Source organism: Dermochelys coriacea, chromosome 5 (genome assembly GCF_009764565.3).
Source record: "Dermochelys coriacea isolate rDerCor1 chromosome 5, rDerCor1.pri.v4, whole genome shotgun sequence".
NCBI classification, from domain to species: Eukaryota; Metazoa; Chordata; order Testudines; family Dermochelyidae; genus Dermochelys; species Dermochelys coriacea.
In genome coordinates, this window is record NC_050072.1 from 23588935 (window position 1) to 23612524 (window position 23590).

Consider the following 23590-nt stretch of genomic DNA (forward strand, 5'->3'; position numbering starts at 1 on the left):
AATAAATGTGTTAGTCTCTAAGGTGCCACAAGTCCTCCTTTTCTTTTTGCGGTTACAGACTAACACGGCTGCTACTCTGATAAGTGTTTTAGTTTACCTCTCAGACTACCAAATTACCAACCTCCTGCAACAGATACTGAGCCATGGATGAAAGTGCTCTCTTGGATCCTCTCTCTATGAAGAAAGCAGCTGGTAATTAGAGCCATTTAATTGCTTTTGCTTTCATGTCAGCTGAAGATCCTATCCTGCAAGATGTTTTACAGAAGCTGACACCTACACAGAAAAATGCACAGAACTGGGAATTAAGTTATTAGAGCCTCAATTGGAATCAGGACACTTAAAAAAAAAGAGAGTCATTTTGCTCCTAAGAAACTCTTGATTTATTTAATTTTCCATATCTGGACTTCAGGTTTACAGTGTCTGGGATTCTCTTATTCACTCCTCTGACAAATTACCTCTGAGTGTTTAGTTTCATTTTTAAATGGCATTGCTAAACAAGTCATCTGCAGGAGATGTGCAGACCTTGTGATACCACCTTATCCCCAAGATTCAACAAATACATTTTGTGACAGGGCAAGGCCAGCTAGCTATCGAAAAGTAGTGGGAGATAGATATATTAGCTCCAGGCTAAACAAATGCCTGGTACCAGGTTAAGTGAAGAGTGAGGAGGTTGGCCAATAGAATCTCCTGTGACTGTGGGACCTATTTCCAATCCTCAGTCCCTTCACGTATCCGGGCAGAGTTCCTCTGGGCAGCGTCCTCTGACTCCCTTGACGCCTTTGAGAAGCAGTGGGCGCTGTCCGGGGTTCTCTGCTCGGTGTCCCCGTCCGGTTCCCTTCATTTGACCCTTTGACCACACCCCTGTCCCTGTTATTTCATTAGTTGTCCCCTGGAATTTTTTGGGTATCTACGTCCTGTGGATCCCCCTTTTAGGCTGGGGGGAATCCTTTAGCAGTGGACAGGCTTCGCCCGCCCACTTCCCGGATCCCAATAAGACCAGGTTAAGTGAAATGGAAGTTGCTCCAGGTCAATTAAGACACTTGGGGCCAATTAAGAACTTTCCAGAAGGCAGGGAAAGGGCTAGGTTGATTGGGACACCTGAAGCCAATCAGGGGCTGGCTGAAACTAGCTAAAAGCCTCCCAGTTAGGCATGTGGGGGTGCACATTAAGAGCTGTGGGAAGAAGTTGTACTGTGGGAGAGGCTGAGTAGTACACACTGTATCAGGTGCAAGGAAGGAGGTCCTGAGGTAAGGGTGAAGTGGAGCTTGAGGAAGTGAGGGCTGCTGTGTAGGAAGTAGCCCAAGGAATTATACATGTCATGTTTCTAAAAGGTCAGCTACCATAGCTGATACTATTAGGGTCCCTAGGCTAGAGCCTGGAGTAGAGGGTGGGCTTGGGCTCTTTGCCCCCTGTTTAATCACTGAGACTGGGAGATAACAGAGGCTGTGCAAGGGAGGATAACTTCTCCTCACCTCCCTTGCTGGCTTATGATGAAAATGGCTCAGTAGACTGTGACCCTTGTCTCTAGAGAAAGAAGGGTTATGTAGAGGGTCACAGTGAGCCTCTGAGGCTAGTGAAATCCACCAGGAAGTGCGGGACCCATGGAGGCAAGGACAGAGCTTTGTCACAATTTGCAACATTTGTGTCTCCAGACTTTTGGAGCTAAAAATCTGGAAGGAACACTTTCTTGTCTTATCTACAGTACTGATTTCTATTTCATATTATACTTATTCTGCACAAGCAGCTTCTATGTAGATTGCAAGGAATTTGTTGTACAGAGTGAGTGTAGAATATTTAAGAATTCAGCACTATAGAGCTGCACTCACTCAAGATGTAGACTTGGCCCTGGTCTACACTATGGGGTTAAGTCGAATTTAGCCATGTTAGGTCAATTTTAAAATGAATGCATCTACATAACCAACCCTGTTCCATTGACCTAAAGGGCTCTTAAAATTGATTTCTGTACTGCTCCCTGGTGAGGAGAGCAGCACTAAAATCTAACTTGCTGGGTCGAATTAGGTGTAATGCAGATGCAATCTGATGGTATTGGCCTCTGGGAGCTATCCCAGAGTGCTCCAATGTGACCACTCTGGACAGCACTTTGAACTCCGATGCACTAGCCAGGTACACAGGAAAAGCCCTGGGAAATTTTGAATCTTATTTCCTGTTCGGTCAGTGTGGTGAGCTCAGCAGCACAGGTGACCATGCAGTCCCCCCCAGAATAGCAAACAAGCTCCAGCATGGACCAAAAGGGAGACCCTGGATCTGATTGCTGTATGGGGAGAAGAATCTGTGCAGGCTGAACTCTGATCAAAGAGAAGAAATGCTAATATATATGCCAAAATCGCACAGTGCATGGTGGAGAGAGGCTACAACTGGGACACACAGCAATGCCACGTTTCAGAGAAGCAGCCGTGTTAGTCTGTATTTGCAAAAAGAAAAGGAGTACTTGTGGCACCTTAGAGACTGACAAATTTATTTGAGCATAAGCTTTTGTGAGCTACAGCTCACTTCATCGGATGTATTCGGTGGCAAATACAGTGGGGAGATTTTCACACACACCCAAAATGAAACAATGGGTTTTATCATACACACTGTAAGGAGAGTGATCACTTAAGATGAGCTATTACCAGCAGGTGTGGGGGGGTGGGAAGGAATATCACCACAAAAGGTTTTCATCAAGGTGGGCCATTTCCAGCAGTTGACAAGAACGTCTGAGGAACAGTGGAGATGGAGTGGGGAGGGGTGAAATAACACGGGGAAATAGTTTTACTTTGTGTAATGACCCATCTACTCGCGGTCTCTATTCAAGCCTAAGTTAATTGTATCCAGTTTGCAAATTAATTCCAATGCACTAGTCTCTTGTTGGAGCTCATTTTTGAAGGTTTTTTGTTGAAGGATAGCCACACAGATCTGTAATCGAGTGACCGGAGAGATTTAAGTGTTCTCTGACTGGTTTTTGAATGTTGTAATTCTTGACATCTGATTTGTGTCCATTCATTCTTTTACGTAGAGACTGTCCAGTTTGACCAATGTACATGGCAGAGGGGCATTGCTGGCACATGATGGCATATATCACATTGGTAGATGCGCAGGTGAACGAGCCTCTGATAGTGTGGCTGATGTGATTAGGCCCTATGATGGTATCCCCTGAATAGATATGTGGACAGAGTTGGCAACGGGCTTTGTTGCAAGGATAGGTTCCTGGGTTAGTGGTTCTGTTGTGTGGTGTGTGGTTGCTGGTGAGTATTTGCTTCAGATTGGGGGGCTGTCTGTAAGCAAGGACTGGCCTGTCTCCCAAGATCTGTGAGAGTGATGGGTTGTCCTTCAGGATAGGTTGTAGATCCTTGATGATGCTTTGGAGAGGTTTTAGTTGGGGGCTGAAGGTGATGGCTAGTGGCGTTCTGTTGTTTTCTTTGTTGGGCCTGTCCTGTAGTAGGTGACTTCTGGGTACTCTTGTGGCTCTGTCAATCTGTTTCTTCTCTTCAGCAGGTGGGTATTATAGCTGTAAGAATGCATGATAGAGATCTTGTAGGTGTCTGTCTCTGTCTGAGGGGTTGGAGCAAATGCAGTTATATCGTAGCGCTTGACTTCCTGAGGAAATTACAATCCATTGGTGATCTTCCTAAAAACACCATCCTAGCCACTATTGATGTAGAAGCCCTCTACACCAACATTCCACACAAAGATGGACTACAAGCCGTCAAGAACAGTATCCCTGATGATGTCACAGCTAACCTGGTGGCTGAACTTTGACTTTGTCCTCACCCATAACTATTTCACATTTGGGGACAATATATACCTTCAAATCAGTGGCACGGCAATGGGTACCTGCATGGCTGTAGCTCACAAAAGCTTATGCTCAAATAAATTTTGGTCTCTATGGTGCCACAAGTACTCCTTTTCTTTTTGCAAATACAGACTAACAAGGCTGCTACTCTGATTCACTTTATTTGTTTCAATCTTGGTTTCCTCAACTTTGGAAACAGGAGCAGATCTCCACTTCACAGTGAAATAGGAAAAAGCAGTTAAGCATGCTCTCATACATTCTGAATGTTTAAGTTGAGCATCATGATGCCTAGACAGGATGCAAATATCTGTTAGTGTATCACAGCATTGCATGATGTGGGTTTCCCTCCATCCCTTCTCTCCCCACAAAACTAGCCTCTTTGGAAGCTCTCAATCATAGACAGAGCCAGCCTTGAGTAGACCTGTAAGTTTTTGTACCAAGAGTGGAAAAAGTTTCTTTAAAAGATATTCCTGCGGGCTATTAAAAACATCAAATCTAAGATGGCCCTTGTTTGGCCACCAGAGGGCAGGGCAGAATTTTCTACAAAAAAAGATGAATTTAAAATTTTTCACACACAGGATAGAGGACATCCAGACTAAGCCTGTCTTCACTTCCCCAAAATGCATCTTTTTAGAGTTATCTTTTCTTTCTGTAAAATAACTCCCCCTCCACACACCTTTTTAAGCAGTGAAGAAAAAGCCTAAGCTGAGCAGTACTAACGCTCGAGTCACAGACTGGTGATTAAAGAAAATGTGTTGCGTCTTGGCCTGTAGCATCCACCACCTAGGCCTGTTGCCAAGAGGTAAGTAAATAAAATGACTTAAACCATTCATTAGACCAAAGATAATGGGTTATCAGCATTTTACAAAGTCTCAGTGCAACAAGAGTCATGAGAAAAACCCATGCAATTATCTTGTCTTATACAATTCAGAATAAAATTATAAAGCTAGTTAATTAGAATTCATAATGCATGTGTGACACACAGAGAACCAATCATGACACAAGTAACTGCTTGGCCTAATTGTATCCTTCACACTTTCTCCCCTCAGCCCAGTTTGTTGTTACACTTTGCATAGGTCTAGAACCTATTTTGGGGTGGGGTAAGGTAGAAGAGTAGAACTAGAGCCTTCATTTGTAACTGAGAAGTTTTTTTTTCCCCCACATCCATTAAAATGTATCGAAGCTCAAAATTACTGAAAGTGCTACAGACAAAATAATAAGAATATACCTTGTCAAACATTAACTCTGCCTTTTATAGCTTTTGGAGTCAAGAACCATGCAGTTACTGCTGTATGGCTAAAGGAGATTTTATTGGAAAAGTGGCAAGTCACATTTTTTCCTCATTCTCATCCAACTATTTAAGCATGCAGGATAAAATTTCTCCCTCTGAATGAAGAGCAAAGAGCCAACACTGCAATATTTCCAGCCAAACTTGTATGTGAAATTAAATGGAAGTGTTAATGCAATTATTGAATTGGGAGAAGGGCTTACGTCCTTTTAAGGAAATTCACTGAGAAGAGTTTGAACAGAGAATACACCTAATATGGAAGACATTTTAGGGTTTCTGAAAGTGGAACTGAACCACCTGGGTCAGCAGTATCAGCAAGTAGAAGAAGGTTTACCTTGTGGGAGTCTTCCTATTTTTCCTAAAATGGCCAGAATCTGTTTCTTTTGAAATGTTTCTTTTGAAACTGGCTTAAGTAGCAAAACACTACTCAAAGGAACCCCTCATCATAGGGAAGTTTAACATTAGATTCCTCACTTCAACCAAACATTCCCTTCCTGAGATTGTTTTGCTGCTTGGAACTATAGATACTAGAACAGATTTGGTGCCTGTTTAGGAAAATAGCCCAGGTGGCATGGATTAACTAATTAAGAACCATAAGGGAAAACCCTCGTCTCCTTTATTTTGATTTCTTTGAGGGCCCAAGTCCTTGATTTAAAATATAAAAATAACTTAATGTATCTAAACACAAATCAAAATAGAGAATGATAATGTCCATAAAAGTTTCTTGTATTAGGACTAAGGAATAAAAGCTCTTAACCCTTTAAGAGAGCAAAGCACATTGGAATACTTGCAAATTATAAAGGACTATGCAGGCATTTTTATTCTAGTATAAGGGTTTGTTTATTAGGTAAAGGGTCTGAAAAAAGACCTTCTGAATCCAGGCTAACAGGACTTCTAGTCTGTGTATGAAAGACCTGGGCATTCCAAGCTGTAAAGAGGCAAGCTGCACTTGCTTAAGAATCTGCAGCCTGCTTGTATCATCAGCCAGGGTGAGAATTTAATTCATGTGTTATCTTAGACTTGGTTTGTATTTTTGTTTAAGGTAATCTGCTTTGATCTGTTTACTATCACTTAAAATCTTTTTGTAATATGTTTTACTCTAAATGAAGTGCATGAAAAATTGTAGGTCAAGGGACAAAGACTGTTGCATATTCCTTTCCACATTGAGGGGGAGATGACCTGCATAATAAACTCTTGGTGGTTGGGGTTTGGACCAGGGCAGGATGGTACAGCTCTGGGGTCCTAAGCTAGGAAGCTTGTGGTTACCTTGGCTGTAGTCTCTCTATTGTTTCATGCAGGGGCTGGTCAGAGAGCCTACATGTAAGCGCTGCTAGGTTTGTCCCTACCTGTATGAATGCTGGTGAATGTTTAGGACCAGGAGCAGGTCTGCAAATTCTCACAGCGGCACAGTGAGAGAGGGAGCCCAGGCTGTTGGGTCAGAGGGCTCGGTGGTACCCCAGTTCCAGGTGGCATCCTGGGGGCACCCATCACAAGACAATTGTTAAATATTTGTTCCCTTCATAGGTATTTTTAGACTGTAAAACTCACCCCTTAACCTTTTTTGTTAACCTAAATCGAGCTCCTTAAATCTGTCACTATAAAACATAATTTCTAATCCTTTAATAATTCTCACAGCTCTTCACTGAACCCTCTCCTATGTACCAACAACCTTCCTGAAGTGAGGACACCAGAACTGGACACGCACTATTCCAGCGATGATTGCCCTACTGCCAAATACAGAGGTAAAACTGTCTCTCTCTCCCTCTCCTCCTACTCAAGATGCTTTTGTTTATACACCAAAGATTGCACTTGCCCTTTTGGCCACAGCATTGCAGTGGGAGCTCATGTTCAGATTATACACCAAAACCCTCAAGTCGTTTGTGTTTTTGTTTTTTCCAGACTCTCTCGCAATGCAGGACTATCCTGGGAAGCAGTAAGTGTGTCCTACCATCTTGGTTCCTTGATGTATACATTTAGCCATATCAAAATGCATACTGTTTGCTTGAGCCCAGGTTTCGAGGTGGTCTAGATAACTCTGGATCAGTTACCTCTCCTTTTTCATTATTTACTCCCCCACTTTGTGTCATCAGCAAACCTGATCAGAGATGATTTTATATTCCAGGTCATTAATAAAAATGTTAAATAGCATAGGGCCAACCCTGTAGGACTCCAGGCACCCATTCCCTATTTATAATTACATTTTGAAACCTATCAATTAGTCAGCTCTTAATTCATTTGATGCATTCCATGTTAATTTTATCTTTCTAACTTTTTAATCAAAATGTCATGTACCAAGTCAAAAGCCTTACAGAAGTTCAGATATAGTACACCAACATTGTTCAAACTTAGAATCTCCTAAAGATGTATCAATTTAGTTTGACAGGCTCTACTTTAATGCCCATCAACATGGATTTAGGGAATTATATTCCTTCCCCTTTAATTATTGAGTCCTGAATCAGCTGTTCCATTTTCTTGTCTGCAATCCATGTCAGACTGACAGGCTTATTATCTGGGTCATCCCATTTACCTTTTTTAAAATACTGGTGCAATATTAGCTTTCTTATCTTCTGGAATTTTCCTGGTGTTCCAAGACTTATTGAAAATAAAGAGCTAACTGGACCATTAAACTTTAACTTTCATTCAAGAGTTTAAAAGCACTTTTGGATCTCCTGATAAATAATAAATGTGTTAGTCTCTAAGGTGCCAGAAGTCCTCCTTTTCTTTTTGCAGATACAGACTAACACAGCTGCTACTCTGAAACCTGACTTAGGAGTGACTACATTTAGTAGCTGCTGTTTAACATCCTTCTGAGAGGATGGAATGGAAAGATTGTAGATGTACTCGTATCTGATTTTTTTTCCCAAATACATAATAGAAATATGTATTGAACTCTTCTGCATTATTATTGATGATTCTATTAATGGACCAATACTATTGTTAGGATTCTTTTAGTTCCTATATGCTTAAACTCCTTCCTATTGTGTTTAACTCTGCTGGTCATAGATTTCGCTATGTGTGCCTTTGTTTCCCTTATAAATTTTCTAAAATTCCTAGCTTCTCATTTAAATTAATGACTATAAACTTCCCACTTCCATTTTATTATATTTTTTTATTTTCTATCTGCCTTCACTTCCCTTCTAAACCAGTCTCTTTTTTTAAACCAATGCAGCCTTTTCCTTGATTGTCATTTAGTACAATTCCCAATTATCATACATATTCTGATAAAATTCTTCCTCTGAACTGATTTAGCTATAATTGTTTCCAGCTTTGTGAAATTGGCCCTTCTAAAGCACCACTTGAAAATAGTATCCCCCTTCTCCCCTCACAGAAACACAGGGACACTGGGGTCCTTTTTTCTCCCTGGGAGAGCTGCCAGGAGCTTTGTTTATCTCAGCAGCTGGAGTGCATCTGCTTGGATGGGTGCTGCATTCTTGTTCTCTTGCTACCAAGAGTTCCCTGCTAGAGTGGTGCAGGGCACTCCAAAGCAGTGGGTCTTTGCATTTAATACCTCATTTGAGATAAATGGGGTAGTACATCCATCTTAGAACTGTTGTCTTAGGCTCTATAGACTTATTCAGACATCAGTGCATTAGATACACTCAGGTCATCTTTTCAACCTATTCTTTCCAACTAGAAAGGCTAGAAACTTTTTTTTTTTAAGACTTTTTTTATGTAATAACGTGACTCCAGCCATGGGTCTATAGTGCCTACACCTTAATCTGGCCCTAGAAATCAATGAAGATATGAAACCTTCAAGTGAATACAAATGACATGGCATGTATTCCTCAGTCTTGCAGCAAGAAATTAAACTTCACTAGAGTTAAGAGAAGAGAACTAGCTCTTTCAGGTAAAGTATCTTGTATGGCAGGCATGGGACACCAAATGAAGTGGATTGTCCAGCAGGGTCAAAGACGCTTATGTGCAACATTTACTAAACTCTTGGGAGGCAGGTCAGTGGAAGAACTGAGATTCTTCAGGTTTCTGGAAAATGCCTTCATACTGAGCATTCTGACATTTAACAAGTAATAGCAAAGTCACTGCCATACTAGTGTTACATCATCTTAGTTGCATGGTTATCCCCTAGTAGCAGAGTGTATGTCTACACTGCAGCTGGAAGCGATCGTCCCACCTGGGTAAGCCTGCTCACACTAGCTTGGCATGAGTGAGCATGCTAAAAATAGCAGTGTGGACACTATCACTTCTGAGACTCAGACCCTTAAGAGCCTGAACTACAATGACCACGCCACACTGCTTTTTTTAGTGTACTAGCTTGAGTGGAGTTAGCATGAGTCTATCTGCTTAGGCTGGGCACCTTGCTCCCAGCTGCAGTGTAGACATAATCATAATGATGTGAATGCTGGGTTCTTGTACACAGGAGATTCTAAATTAGTGGTTCTCAACCAGGGATCTGAGATCCCCCATTAGACTTGCTGGGGCACAAGGCAGAAAGCCAAAGCCTTGCCACCTGGGGTTGAAGCCTGAGCCCTGCTACCCAGGACTGAAGCCAAAGCTTCATAAAGTAATAGTGTGAATTTACTGCTTGTGGAAGATGACAACCTTGGAAAGTTGTCTTCTATCAGCAGGGCAGTTGGTACAACTCTGCAACTGATCATACTACATGTTCCCCTGAAACTCAGCACAGCACTATTTCATCACTAAAATAGCACTTAAAGTGTCACTAGTATTCAGAATTAACACCAAGTGAAATGAATGAGGGAATCTTTGAGAGCTACTGCATGTTTAGATGTTGACTGTAGGATAGCACTGCATCTGTTCACCTTTGGAAGGTTCTACTGTATTTGCAACTCTAAGAGCCAGAGACTTCCTACACAAGGACAAAGCCTCCAGGGGAAGTGACAGGGCCCCACGAGCCATGCAGCTGCAACCTACTGCTCTGGGATGGCCATGCCATGGCGTGGAAACACCACTGCTGAAGAGTGTGAAACTAGTTTACTCCCCAGATCTGTGCTGAGATTATCACCTGAGTGCTATGGTGCTAATAATCCCCCAGCTGGGAGGCGGGCCAAGCTGCACGTGCTGCAAAAGGGGAGTCGGGGCCCCAGAGTCCCTTGCTCTTGACGTGTCTAGTCTCCCTTCAATTTAGAGTACAGGGGAGAGCAAGACCTGGGCCCTGCACAAGGAGTCTGTTACCCTCCCCGGATATTAAGCCCGAGCTGAAGGGAGTGACTAGGGCTCAGCTTCCTGCCCAGGCCGCAGGGGCGTGGGGGGCGGTGAACACCCATTCTCTGGGCTGGCTCCCTTCTACGCCGGGGAGGGAAGCACAGAGCCACCCAGCGAGCCTCGCGGCTTGGAATAAAGAGACGCTTCCTTCCTCTTTAAAGACCCCCGCCTCGGCAGCACCCTCCGTGCGGCGCGGCGGGACGTAATGACGCAGGCCGGCGGGTGGGGCTTGCCGGTTGCGACATTTCCGTTTCTCTTAGTGGCGGTGGTGTGCTTCGGAGGAGAGAGCCGCACGCAGCGGGAGCGGGACGTGAGTATCGCGCTCGCGCTCTCTCTTTCCCCCCCCCCCCGCCTCACCCCCCCTCCCCCCGGGGGGCTGCCTGCCCGGCACCCGTCGCCATCTTATATCTCCCTCTTCCCCTAGCTCAGGGCCTGTGGGAGCCGGGGGGGGGAGGGGCGGTCTGGCAGCTCCGCGCGCGCGGACCCAGCGGGAGGATGAGCCGCCGCGTCTCGAACGCTGGGGAAGGCTCGGCCCGCGGGATTCCCGTCAAGCTCCTGCTCTGCCCATTATCATGGGGGGGGGGGGAGGGAGACCTTCTCCCGCTCATCCTTGGGGGGGGGGGGCGGCGCTGCGTCAAGAGGCCCCGCCATGTTGGGGGGGGAGGGGGGCGCTGCGTCAAGAGGCCCTGCCATCTTTGGGGGGCAAAGAGAGCTCATCCGAGTGAGGGAGAAAATGGCGGCGGGGAACCGCCTACCTCCATCCCCCATTGCGCCACCCGCCCCCATCCCATGACATGACGGCCGCCCCCAGTGACCCGCCCCGCTCGCACTCAGTGTTTCGGTGCCGTGTGCCCCTTTGCTCACCCGGCCCGTCTTCCCCCAGTCTATGCTCATTTGGGGGGGAGGGGAGCATCTGAACGAGGGAGAAAATGGCGGCTGGGAACCGCCTGCCCCCTTTATCTTCTGTGTTTCTGGGCTGTCCCCCATTCTGTACTCAGTGACCTGTCCAGTCTCATCTCCCTCCATTTCCCCCTTCAGTGATTCCTCTCCACCCCCATTTTCTTCTGGGTGCCCCATATCTGCTCCCACCTCGTGACCCATATCCCTTCACGTGGTCTCCTTTCCATCACTGGGTACTAGATAACCTTGCCTCTGAGTGACCCATTCGGTCCCATTGCCCTGTTTCTGCGTGTTGTCTCTGGCTAATTCTAGCCCATGTCCTATATTATTCCCCATTGGTTCTTTATCATCTTGGCGCATTCTCATTCTTGGTGCCCATTCGTTCTTATTCGCTTCATGCACCTTTTGCTGTCCTCATTCTCTCTCCCTTCACTTTAATAAAAAAAAAAAAAAAATAATTCTGTACCATTGCCTGTGCACGCTGTATCAAACACACTGGCCTACCTTCTTGCATCCTGTTTCCCACCCACATAGTGGGTCCTGCTCCTCTTCAGCACATTTCCAACCCTATGACATGGCAGACCGTTTTTTCCTCTCATTCCTTTTGTAACCCCCAGCACATTCCAATTTCCTATTCTCCCTTCTCCTCCTCATCTGTGTTCCATTTCCCCTCATGTTGGCTGATATTTTTTTTTTTTTCACCTGACACTGTTCTTTCACCACATGTATTCATTCCATACGTCAGGCATGGCCACACTTATTGACCCTCTGAGCCACAGAAGACAATTTTCAGAAGTTTGAAAGTGAGGGAAGGCCTGCCCCATGGGGTTGAAGCCCCCTCCCCGTTGGATAGAAGCCCCTGCCCCATCACCCTGCTGCAAGGCAGAGGTCCTGAGCCTCCTCACTCCCCACCGAGTCTAGTAGGTGGAGAGTGGGGGGCTCCGCGAGCCACATTTTTTTAACTGTAAAAGAGCCACATGCGGCTCATGAGCCAGTTTGGCTACCCATGCCATATATTGTTGTGTCTTCATCCTAACACATTACCTTGCACTATTGTATTGCCCTGGGAGTCATCCTCCTTTTACTTGATATAAACCAGTAGTTCACATACTCCCCCATCTCTCACTATAGTTCCTTCCTTACAAACTATTCCCCTCTATAACATACTTTTTTGTTCTTTCAAAGGCTGGAAAGATATTAAAAGCAATTATTTAAAATCCTTCCTGTGTCTCTCTTGTACATGGAATACTAGATATTCATATACTATATCTATCCATGGGTTTGCAGAGTAGACACATCTGGCAGTATCCCTTTAAAAAGATGTGGTTTTCCATGCATGCCTAACTAATGAAAATTGGGCCTTAAGTGATTTGCCTGAGATCACCTAGGAAATATGTGGCAGAACTGAGAATACAGTTTTAGATATTCTCACCTAAATGTGGCTTAACCACAACACCATATTTTTTTAATTTTTTGAAACATGGGTAGAAAAGTTTATGATGATGGTTCTTGGTATCTCTTTACTAGCAGTTGTCATTCTGTGACTTGGAAATCAAAGTAGAGAAAATAACAGTACATAAGAGTGAAGGGAGTCATTTGCTAGATCATGATGTATCCATATGTGTTGTGACATTCATTGAAAACTTCTATTTAAATGTATGTAGAAATGTTTAATTAGTTTGTTTTGATGATAAATTAAATTCTTAGTAATTTAGACTGACCTATTTATTACTATTTGTGCACCAGAGAACGTGTTAGGGGTATCACAAATCAAGTAAAAAAAAAAAAAAATTGCGGCCATGTCTACGCTATAAACTTACATCAGTGTAACTAGGTCTCTCAAGGGTCTGAAAAATCCAGACCCCTTAGCAGTGTAGTTATACCAACCTAATAATCCCTCGTGTAGACAATGCTATGTCAACGGGACGGCTTCTTCCATTGACACAGCTACTGCCTCTTGCAGAAGTGGATTAACCACACTAAAAGGAGAAGCTCTTCCTTCAGTGTAGTAGCGCTTTCATTGAAGTGCTACAGTGGTGAAGCCGCTGCTGATGCAGTGTTTTAAGCGTAGACCTGCCCTGAGTCCTTGTCCTGAATAGGTTACAAAATAAGTGAGACAGTACACAAATGAAGGGAATGGATCAAAGGAAAGGAGATGAAGGACTACGTGATGATATCACACTGTTGCTCAGACATATTGAAGTTTCTTGCCAGTCTTAATGTTGGCTTTGAATAGGATGAGAGAAGAGGCTTAACAAAGGAATTTGGGGCATGCATTCTAGTCATAAAGGGCAGTGTTTCCTGTATGACATTTTCACAATACCTTTCTTCTCTCCAGAATGCCTAAATCAAAGGAACTCGTGTCTTCAAGCTCATCTGTCAGTGATTCAGATAGTGAAGTTGACAAAAAGGTGAATATTGAACACAATTGCTTACTGCATTTTTAATCTAATAATTAAACAAAACACCAAGCAAACTTACTCTGGCTTGGATTAGGAGGCAATTCAATTTTGCTGGAATATGTATGCCATGGTGTTTGTGTTGCCTAGCTCTTTTTATTAAAACTGGGATCAGTGGTTGGAAGGTGAGATGCTTCTAAATATGGAATGAATCTATCTTTTTTTTTTTTTTTTTTTTTTTTTTTTTAAAGATCGACTTTCTATCATTTGGTATTTCGCTTGTGGCATCTAATCACAAGGTTCTTGGAGTTCTGTAGATCTCTGTGGTCAGAGCAAGAATACTAAACCATATTAGTTCCCTTACTCTGTTAACATTTCTCTTCCTCCTAAACAGCTGTGAAAGCTGATGTTGAGAAACATGATTGTTTAGCTTCTCAAGCCCATTAAGAGTTGATATACATGCTCGGCTAAAATTATTGTAGTGAGCATTCTGCGTTTTGAAATGCAGGTTGAGTTTTCTGTAGATATGACAAAACAGTATTTTTTATGTATATTCTGTAGCTCACTGTAGATATTAAAGCTGTGAAAGCATGACAATCTTGGAGTGCTGTACATAAGTTAGTAACAAAATGGTAAAGTCAGAATAACAGAGAGAGGAACATTCTTTCTCTCCTTCCCTCTCCCTTGAATTGGGGAAATTTTAAAATGCAAGGTGAGTGTGTATAAAAAGAATGTATTGTCCACCTCAATTTTATTTAGATCTTCTTTGGGTTCCAAAAGATTAAAATAGTCTTTAAAAAATCCCACATGCGCTCACTTTTTGAAATAGCAGTATTTTGTCTCCTTGCTCTGAGCAATTTTAGTGTAAGGTAAAACATTAAGGGTAGAGTTTACAAAAGTGCTTATTGTTCTCTAATTTGTTCCTCTTGGAGTCCAATGAGAGTTTTTTTTTTTTACCATTGACTTCAGTAGGAGCAGAATTAGGACATCTAAGAGCACTTTTGAAAATCCCACCCCAAATTCACTGTATTAAAGTCTTGTATTGGTTGTGAGATGAACTACATAATGTAATAGTACTTTGCAGCCTCTGATTTCTTCTTTTAATAACTAATAGAATGGGGGGTGGGTGTGTGTGTATTATTTATTTATTTTATTTTTAAATTTTTGGTTAAAGGCAAAGAGGAAAAAGCAAGCAGCTCCAGAAAAGCCTGTAAAGAAACAAAAGACTGGTGAAAGTTCTAAAGGTGCAGCTTCCTCTAAGCAAAGCAGCAACAGAGATGAGAATATGTTTCAGGTAACATTGATAATGTTACTTCTAGGGACTGTTGGTTGAAGGGTTCCTTGGGAAGCATATTATAGTTTGTATTCTCTAATCTTTATGAAGAGAACCTTTGAACACTTCTTGATTTCTTATCCAGGTATAGCATAGCATTCAATCTCTTGGCATGTTTTGGCTAAATAGGGTTACATGTTAGAGTGAAAGTGAGATGGGATTTTATAGAGTAAAATAATCCATGCTACGCCATTCAATTCTAACTTTGGTTCATTGATTGTATCACTTGTTTCCAGTATTTTGTCTTGATTTATAGTGTCATTTTTTTTTTGAGAGTTAGGCATTTCTATTGTAAACTCTATTAATAGAATTATAATTAGGCTGTAAATGTTAATTCAAAACCTGATCTATATGGAAATGCTTTTAACAAGAGGTTCCCAGAAATCAGTACGACTTCTCTTCTGCCTACCCAACTGGACGAAGAGCAGCTGTCAGAGCTCTCGCCGTACCAGACAGGGTCTCGGGATAAGTTTGTCCTTGAGTTTATATGTGCTCCTTTTATTCTGGGATTCAGTTTTTATTAACAGATTATCGGAGAAGATTGAAGCAGATCATTTTGGAGAACTGCTAGTTCTCTTCGCAACGGAGTGTGCAGTCCTCTTCAAGACAGGCCCAGTTACTAGCCTATTTCTGCAATAAGGCATTCAGGGTGTTGTAGTTCTTGAGGACATCTGGGAGTTGTAAGCCTTACATCAGTCAGTGTGCTGAGAAAGGAGCAGGAATATAAGGCCTCAGCTTCCTGTTCCGCATTGCAAGAAAGATTGGGGAGAGGAGAATGCCTGCTGTGAGCCTGCTTAAAGACAGTAAGAAAGGGACAGGGTTTTTCCATTCAAGGAATGTGGGAGGAACTTTTGAAGAATTCGGTGAAAGGGCCTGAAAAGAAGCCTAAAATCAGGGCATTAATGCTGGCAAAGGAAGTAGCTTAGGGTGGGGGACAAAGCAAGTGAGAGTTGGGGCTTGAACTTTAGTATTCCGCATTAGCTCTTCAGTCTGCCTTGTATTTAAAAATAGAGCACTCTGTGATGTATCCAGAATCTGACTTGAATCAGAACACTTCCAAAGTTTGGGATTCTGGTTCGGACTTACTTTTGTCTGTTAGCAATGTCAGTGGCGTATCAATTAAATGTGAAGATTAATAGGAAAACCAGTAAAATATCTTTCTTGTGTTGAATGAAAGTCTCCCATCTTTGTATGTTTTTCACTCTGAAAGCAATGTAAAATAAACTTGTAACATAATTCAGAATTTGGCACCTATATGTAGGGGTTCTTAAATATAGGATAAAGCACTGTTCCCTCCCATTCTTGATTACTTAAAAATTCCTGTGGCAAGTAAAGCAATTGCTTACCTGGAAAAGCAATGTTAAAGTGTGTGTTTTGTGCTTTTAAGCTTCCTTTAATGTAATTTGGTGTCTGAAAACAGTGGAAGCAATACAGTGCTTCATAGGGGTTTTTCACAGTGGGGAGCGTGACTTCTGGAAGTTCTAATGATGTTGTCAGGTGCAGTTAATCTTAGAAAAGCAGACAGTTGCTTGCCATATATAGATGTGAAATCTGCTTTCTTGTGCCATCTAGGATTTAATTTGGTTGTGATATCCAATTCTCTAACCTAGTTCTATGAGGATTTAGCCTTGAGCTAAGCATCGGACAATCTGTGTGTGTTTGGAGTTTGTGGCCTCCACCACCTGAATTTATTAGAAATTCATAATTTCAAGAATTTCTGCTTATTATACCTGTGTAGATCTCACTTTGTTTCTGGAAACATTGACATGAACTTAGATTTAGAGTAGGAGGAAGTGGGGGTTTTGCTATCATCTTCATTAGTCTTATAGCTTGAAAACAAATTCAAATGGATTGTCTTCTCTTAGCATTTTCTAGCTTCGTTAACAAAGTTTGCACAAGGAAGCAGGATTTTTTTCTGAAAGCATCCGTAATTTAAATTGGCAGTATTTATTAGGAATTCAGCTTTTAGATGCACATGAATTTTCTTTTGAGGACACCCATTTTTCCAGGAAATAATGCTGAATTCTCTTAAAACATGTTCAGTCCTTCATCCATTAATGCTGTCATCACTTATTAGTCCTGATATACTTCTTCAGGAAAATACTTAATCCAATCACTTCTACTTAAATCTAAAATAAGCTGCAGCAATATGCAGTGCCTCATATCTAAGTATTTAATGCTGATTAGAAAAATGAATAATCCAAGTACTGTGTAAAATGTATTCAATTGTTCTGATTTGTTTTATTGGCAGATTGGCAAAATGAGATATGTCAGTGTTCGTGACTTTAAAGGGAAAGTCCTAATTGATATTAGAGAATACTGGATGGATCAAGAAGGTGAAATGAAACCTGGCAGAAAAGGTGAGCTTCTATTTTGTGTCATTGGTTGCATAGCATTAAAATATATTTAGTTTAGCTTTATTGAGGAAAATCATCTAACTTGAAGAATTCTGTAAGTATCAGATACATATGCTTCACAACTAAATAATGAGGCTTTGAGATCTTTTTCTATATGTCCATTCTTGATTTTAATGTCTTGATTATACTTTCTTCTTACCCAATAAGACATCTTCTAAGTAACTCTAAAATATGTTAATGGGAAAGCCGTAATATGGGGGGGGGGGAATCTAGGCACATGCCACAGTTCTGGTCCCTTTTTCCTTTTCTCCCACTCCTAAAAATCTGTTTTGGTTCCTTGGCAAAGAGGATATGGTCCACAGTTTTAAATGGGGTATAAAACACCGTAACTTAAAAATAAAAAGACAATTTTTAAACAAATTAGTTGTAAATTCAGGTTTAAATTTGCTTTATCTGCCTGAAAGTTGTGCTTTAAATTTTTATAATTTAAAATGAAAGTTTGTGTTGCAGTGGATTGAAGTTAGGCACCATGTCTAAATAGCATTCATCAAAACAAGCCTGCATTTTCTCTTTAGAAACAATAGATGGGAAAAGTATTAAAAAAAATTCTGTAGCCTGGACTACTGAATAACTGTTGCGTTTTTCTCTAATATTTTAGCACTTCTTATTTCCCCCAGATAGTTTTAAGTTACCATTGCATGAGATAATAAACTGCATGATAACCTATTATCAGTTTTGGAGCTGAACAGGGTTCAGTGGAAACACAACTGCTTTGATACAAATTTTGCAGAAAAATTTTGTTTAATTTTTACAGTGTTATACCAGTAAGTTATAGTACTAAACATTTTTTGGGGAAACCTACCATGTCTCCAAGATGCAAAAGTCCCATATGGGAATATTTTTGAAGAGATTCCTGTATCATTTGGAAGTATTAAGAAAGGATCACATGCTGTATAAGCGTAACAAAGACAATGCAGGGCTTGGTAGCAGGAATGAAACAACATTTTGAAAAGTGTGCTACCCATGCCAAGGATGACATTGAAGATACTGTTTCTCTGTCAGTCTGAATATTCTGGATCTTTTGGTGAGTAATGTTAGCGTTTTTATTACATTTTAGAAAAATATTTAAAAACAAAGTTAACTATTGCTGGATTATTTTCCTTTGGGGGTTATAACAAGAAGCAGAGAAGTTTCATTTCATCTGAATGAGAATTTTAAGTGTTTAGAAGTTGAGAAGTTTGTCATTCAAGGCTCCATTCAGTGCCCGTTCATGTTTAGGGAAAGAATCCCATTGACTACAGTGGGCGTGGGACTGGACCATGAGAGAATATCAAAGGTGGCAGTGCAGTAGGGCATCATAATATAATGGAGATGTCCTGGTATCCATATTGATTTGACTGCCTTGTACTGCTGAGTTTTGAACTTGACCCAGACATTCTGTATGAACTAGTTTAGGCAACGGAATAAAATATCAACCACAAGCAGGTTGAACTACTATACTGCTGGTATAAACATCATTTGAGCAAAACACAATATGTAATTTTTGTTTTTTTAACTAAATTTCTTGGAATTCAGACTAAATCCATTGAAAGTTTTGAAAAATCCATTGAAAAAATAACTGCTTTGAATTATCTGAGTACAGATAAACTATCATCATCTGTTTAACCTCTTAGGTTGGGACTAGGCATGAGAAATTTAATTCCAAAATTTTAGTTGACATAGAAATAGGAGTTCCAGTTTCTTTTTTTTTTTTTTTTTTTTTTTATAGTGGTGGTGCAATTCAGATCTGTAACACAACACAGTGTCACTTTCTCATAGTCTTTCCTCATGTCTTATGGCACAATTTTTACTGAACCATTCCTAGTGTCTGTTGCCATCTGGAGAGGGACAGAGCTAAGGTACACACCATCCCTGCAACACAACCTTAACTTTGTATTTCCTGGTTTTCAGAGGTTTAAGTTTAGCCAATCTCCACATTCTGGAAGGGCACGAGGCAGCACCGTGCAACATTATCTGTGAGTCAACGAAGTTTTCAGGCAGTTAATTTTAGAATTATACAGGTGAGACGAATGACCGCTTTCTGCATTGTTGTTAGCTTCATCATTACCACTATCAGATGCATCTGGCAGCAGCAGTATAACTAAACTTGTTAAAACGCTTGTTTAGTGCACAGTCAAAGAAATATCCATTTTCATCATCCAAAACAACCATGGACTACTTTGTAGTCAATACTGGTATTCTCAATGAAGAGTTCATAGTTGAAGATTGTTGGGTCATATATGCAGCTAATTTTTCTTACAACTTTTTACAAAGAGTTTGAGATGGTTCAAGCTTTGACAAGGAGCAGGAAAAATGTCAGTGGTACCCCAAAAACAGAGTTAAATTGTGGATATGTAAAGCACTTCCTTGATCTAACTTTCTTTTCTGTATTCTCAATCTAAAGTACCAGTATAGATGTTAAAAGTAAAAATGAAATGAATACTGCTATGATATGTACCTTATAATACGTTTTTCAGAGCTGGAAGAGAACCACCCAAAAATGTTTTTGCTGCTGAACTCAGTGAAGTTCATGACTGGTAGAAATGTCTTGGCAGTTTCACAGATGTAGAGCTCAGAAAATAACTTTTTTTCCCCCTGGGGTTGAAGTTACTGCAGGTGTACAAACAACATTATCTATATCTTGACTAGTTTGTTCTAATTTCAGAAACTGATAGTGTGTAAAGGAAGTAGGAAATCTATCTGGAACAATTAATCCAGGTGGCAGATGAAGACACTGTATTCTAGAAAACTTCTCAGTGCAGTTTCTCTCATTTATTTAGTCAGTTTACTAAAACTGGGAAAAAAAAAAACCCCTTTGTTTTGCCATTACCTACTATTGATTTAGTACATATCACACTAGAGCTTGGCTTTCAATTGAAGTTTTGTTACTTCAGCAATTGGGAAAGCAGAGCCCAAGCAGTAACATTCCAACATGTTGGTTTTCGTGTAATCCCAACAAAATTAAGTTGTACTGTAGTTTCAGGCTAGGATTTTCAGTGGAGCCTAATGACTTAAACACACAAATCCCACTGAAATTCTGTGGGAATTAAGTGTCTACTCCATAAGCCCCTCTGTAAATCCAGCATGACTAAGCAAATGTTGACTAAATGAGAAATGTAAGTCACTAAATTTGACTACCATAAACTCTCTGGTAAAGTAAGTTGCTGCTTGAACAAGCCATGCATGTTACTAAGGCCATGTCTATATGTACAGTGCTACAGCAACGCAGTTGTACCAATACAGCTGCAGCACCTCTGGTGAAGACGCTCTGTGCCAATGGGAGAAAGCTTTCCTGTCGCCATAAAAAACCCACCTCCATGAGTGGCATAAGTTGTGTTTGGTGGGAGATGCTCTTCTGCCGACACAGCGCTGTGCATGTGAATGCTTATGTTGGTGTAATTTACGTCGCTTGGGGATTGAATATTCACACTCCTGAGTGGCCTAAGTTTTGTTGATATAACTTTTTTAGGTAAGTGATATTTAGGCAATGTGGCCAACACTAATACTACATCAACAGATAACTGTCTTCTCTGTTATCAACTGTGTGATGTTTCCTTTTGGAAACTAAACTAAAAGCTAATCTTAAAATGAGTATTGTCTTTAAATTGCTTTGACTGAAATCGGCACACTTTGAAAACCATGCTAGATTAGAATATTTGATATTTTGTTGGTTTGTTCATCTAGAAATGAAGTTGGTGACTATGGTAATTTTGAGACAGCTTCAGAAATCAATTTGTATATTTTCTGACTGAAAGGGCTTAATGCTGTTTGGTATTTTTTCCAGTGCAAAATTAAATACTCAATTTCAATAAAGTGGTCAAGATTTCTTTAAAAAACAAACCTGTCTTCTCTGAAAACTTGATAAAACTATGTGACAGCATGTTCAGACTAGCTGGTGTCCAAAACATGAAAGAATGTAGGAAAAGTTTTTTTTTCCCCCTCTAGATTAAAGTTCACAGGTGGCTGACAATAGCCGTACTTGCATTTGATATTCTCAAATAATAAAAATATTTGGTACCAAAAAAGTCCTGATCCTGTTTTTTCTTGAGTCCTGTTACAGGTTTTCCTAAAGTGTGTCTAGATTGCTCTTTGAATGAATGGAGACACAAATAAATCATTAAATAAACAATGGGTTAAAAGTTTAAGGACTGTGCATAGAGGCATGAGTAAGATAAATGTCATACTATTTTGTGTGGTGGGAGAGAAGAATGGCGATCAATTCTGTAACCAGACAGGGTGAAGCACAGTGCTTTTGATGCTGCTTCAAAAATGTTTACATGCTTAACATACAGAACTTAGTTTTAACGAAGATTAAAGGATGACTTTAAGGAATGGAGAGCAAGTATTTAATAATTGGCCCATCAGTCTAGCAGAGAAGAGTATAACACAATCTAAAGGCTAGAGGTTGAAGCTAGCCAATTTCAGACTGGAGATAAGTCTCTTAAATTTTTAACAGTGGAGGTAATTAACCATTGGAACAGTTTATCAATGGGCACAGTGGATTCTCCATCACTGACCATTTTGAAATCAAGATTAGCTTTTTAGAAAACATCTATGCTCTAGGAATTTTGCAAAAGTTCACTGGGGCCTGTTGTACAGGACGTCAAGCTAGTTAATCACTACAGTCCTGTCTGGCCATGGAATCTGTGAATCTTAAGAGTGTGTGTGTGTGTGTGTGTGTGTGTGTGTGTGTGTGTGCAAACTCAATCCACAAACACATGGCTTTTATCACACTAAAGAAAAGCCTGGGCCTCTCCAGCTCATCCAGAATTCTAGTGCAGCCTGCCATCAGAGCCATTGGTACATTCACATAACACATGGGATGGGTTTCTACAAAGATGCTGCACTACAGTTTGTATCTTCTTCCCACATCCAGACAGAATCCATAAGCAGACTAACCTCTTGTTTAGCCTGAAGTTAAATATAAATATTCCAGTGAATAGTCATAAATGAATAATTACATTAACTAAAATATCTAACACTCACTACAGCTAACATTTCTACAGTTATAAAAATACTGATCTCATAGCAAGGTTGTTTTGCATTCAAAGATTGTTAAAGTTGTACAAAATCTTGATCTTAGTTTTCATACCGCACTAAGGATTTGTTTTTAATGCATTTCAGGTATTTCTTTAAATCCAGAACAGTGGAGCCAGCTGAAGGAACAGATTTCCGATATTGATGATGCAGTAAGAAAACTGTAAAAACAGCCATACAGAAACTTTTACTGTTTTAGTTGTTTTAAGCAGTCTTTTTACACATTGGCTTTTGTTTTCTAAAATACTTGTTTTCCAAGCTATTGTATATTTGGATTGCAAAACAATTTGTAAGATGAATACTTTTTTTTTATGTGCATTAAAAGTGTATTCTAAGTGAGGCTATTTGTGTATATTTTATTAAAAAGAAATGATTTGCTTTCAACACAGTATAAAATAAAAACCAGTCCAGTAATACTAATAACACATAGCTGTTTGTGGCCTTCCAGTTAACCATTTTTAGTCTCCTTTTAAATTTTGGTTTCAGTTCAGTTAAAACATGTTCATATTAACTGTTAATCAGGAGACGTTAAAAAAAAAAAACACCTTGCCTATATTGCAAATATTCATAACTTTTACATTGGAGACTTCAACTCAGTCCAAATAATGAATAATTAAAATAGTTTTTGTAGATAATCTTAAATGCTGTCTTTGAAAATTCACCACGTTATTCTTATGTAGATAAGAACATAGGTTTTTTGGCATTGCTTGCATGAAGTATTACACTAAACAAGCGTATGTGATTTATCCCACAATAACACTTTGAACACAAACCACATTCTTCCTTTTCATTTTTCTGCAGATCATTTGACTTAGAAAAGATAATTAGCTTTGTTCTTGGGCACTAGAATTTTAGTATGGTATACATACATGTATATTATAGTAAGATTTTTACCTCAGAATAGGATTTATGAAGATTGTATTTCAAAGGTCCCAGCTTAAACAGATGAACTAATAACCTTACTTATTTACTCGTTTCAAGCTTTGCATTAGATTAAAATAGCTTTTGAACATACTATCTGATATCCAGGGATGATTCTAATTGGCGAGAACCCTTACCCTGCCATGATAGAGCTTTTAGACATGCTCAACAATCCTGCTTAAGCATGGCTAAAACTAGGCTATAATACAGTTGGTGTAGATTGATCCAAGCAGGGTTAAAACTGGCCTAGCCAAGGTTTCAATCTGGGCTAAAACAGTTCTGCTCTGTTCATAGTGCTTGATCAGGCCACACATTTGTGTGTCTTACATGTGCACAGTTGTTTTA

General features: G+C 40.5%; 1 protein-coding gene and 1 long non-coding RNA gene across 5 annotated transcripts in view; both read left to right on the top strand.

Annotated features, from left to right (window-relative positions):
• The first annotated feature begins 1186 nt into the window (after positions 1-1186).
• Positions 1187-7011, top strand: LOC119855403. Of its 2 annotated transcripts, none has more exons than XR_005292863.1 (4): positions 1187-1247; positions 4479-4592; positions 6714-6820; positions 6978-7011. It is a non-coding gene; the product is annotated as an uncharacterized LOC119855403 (long non-coding RNA). The 2 variants fall into 2 exon arrangements; XR_005292862.1 differs by having other exon boundaries at positions 1188-1247; positions 4476-4592.
• A 3408-nt stretch (positions 7012-10419) lies between these two features.
• SUB1 (SUB1 regulator of transcription) overlaps positions 10420-23590 on the top strand; it is a 28317-nt gene continuing 15146 nt past the window's right edge. The window contains exons 1-5 of one of the 3 annotated variants that reach the window (XM_043514435.1): positions 10420-10569; positions 13498-13570; positions 14733-14852; positions 17143-17251; positions 19765-20084. In XM_043514435.1, coding sequence (XP_043370370.1) covers positions 13499-13570; positions 14733-14852; positions 17143-17251; positions 19765-19856 — 393 coding nt within the window. In that variant the 5' untranslated portion in view covers positions 10420-10569; position 13498 and the 3' untranslated portion in view covers positions 19857-20084. Of the gene's footprint in view, positions 10570-13497; positions 13571-14732; positions 14853-17142; positions 17252-19764; positions 20085-22411; positions 22665-23590 lie in introns of those variants that run through there. The other 2 variants (XM_038402392.2, XM_043514436.1) reach the window with 2 other exon arrangements.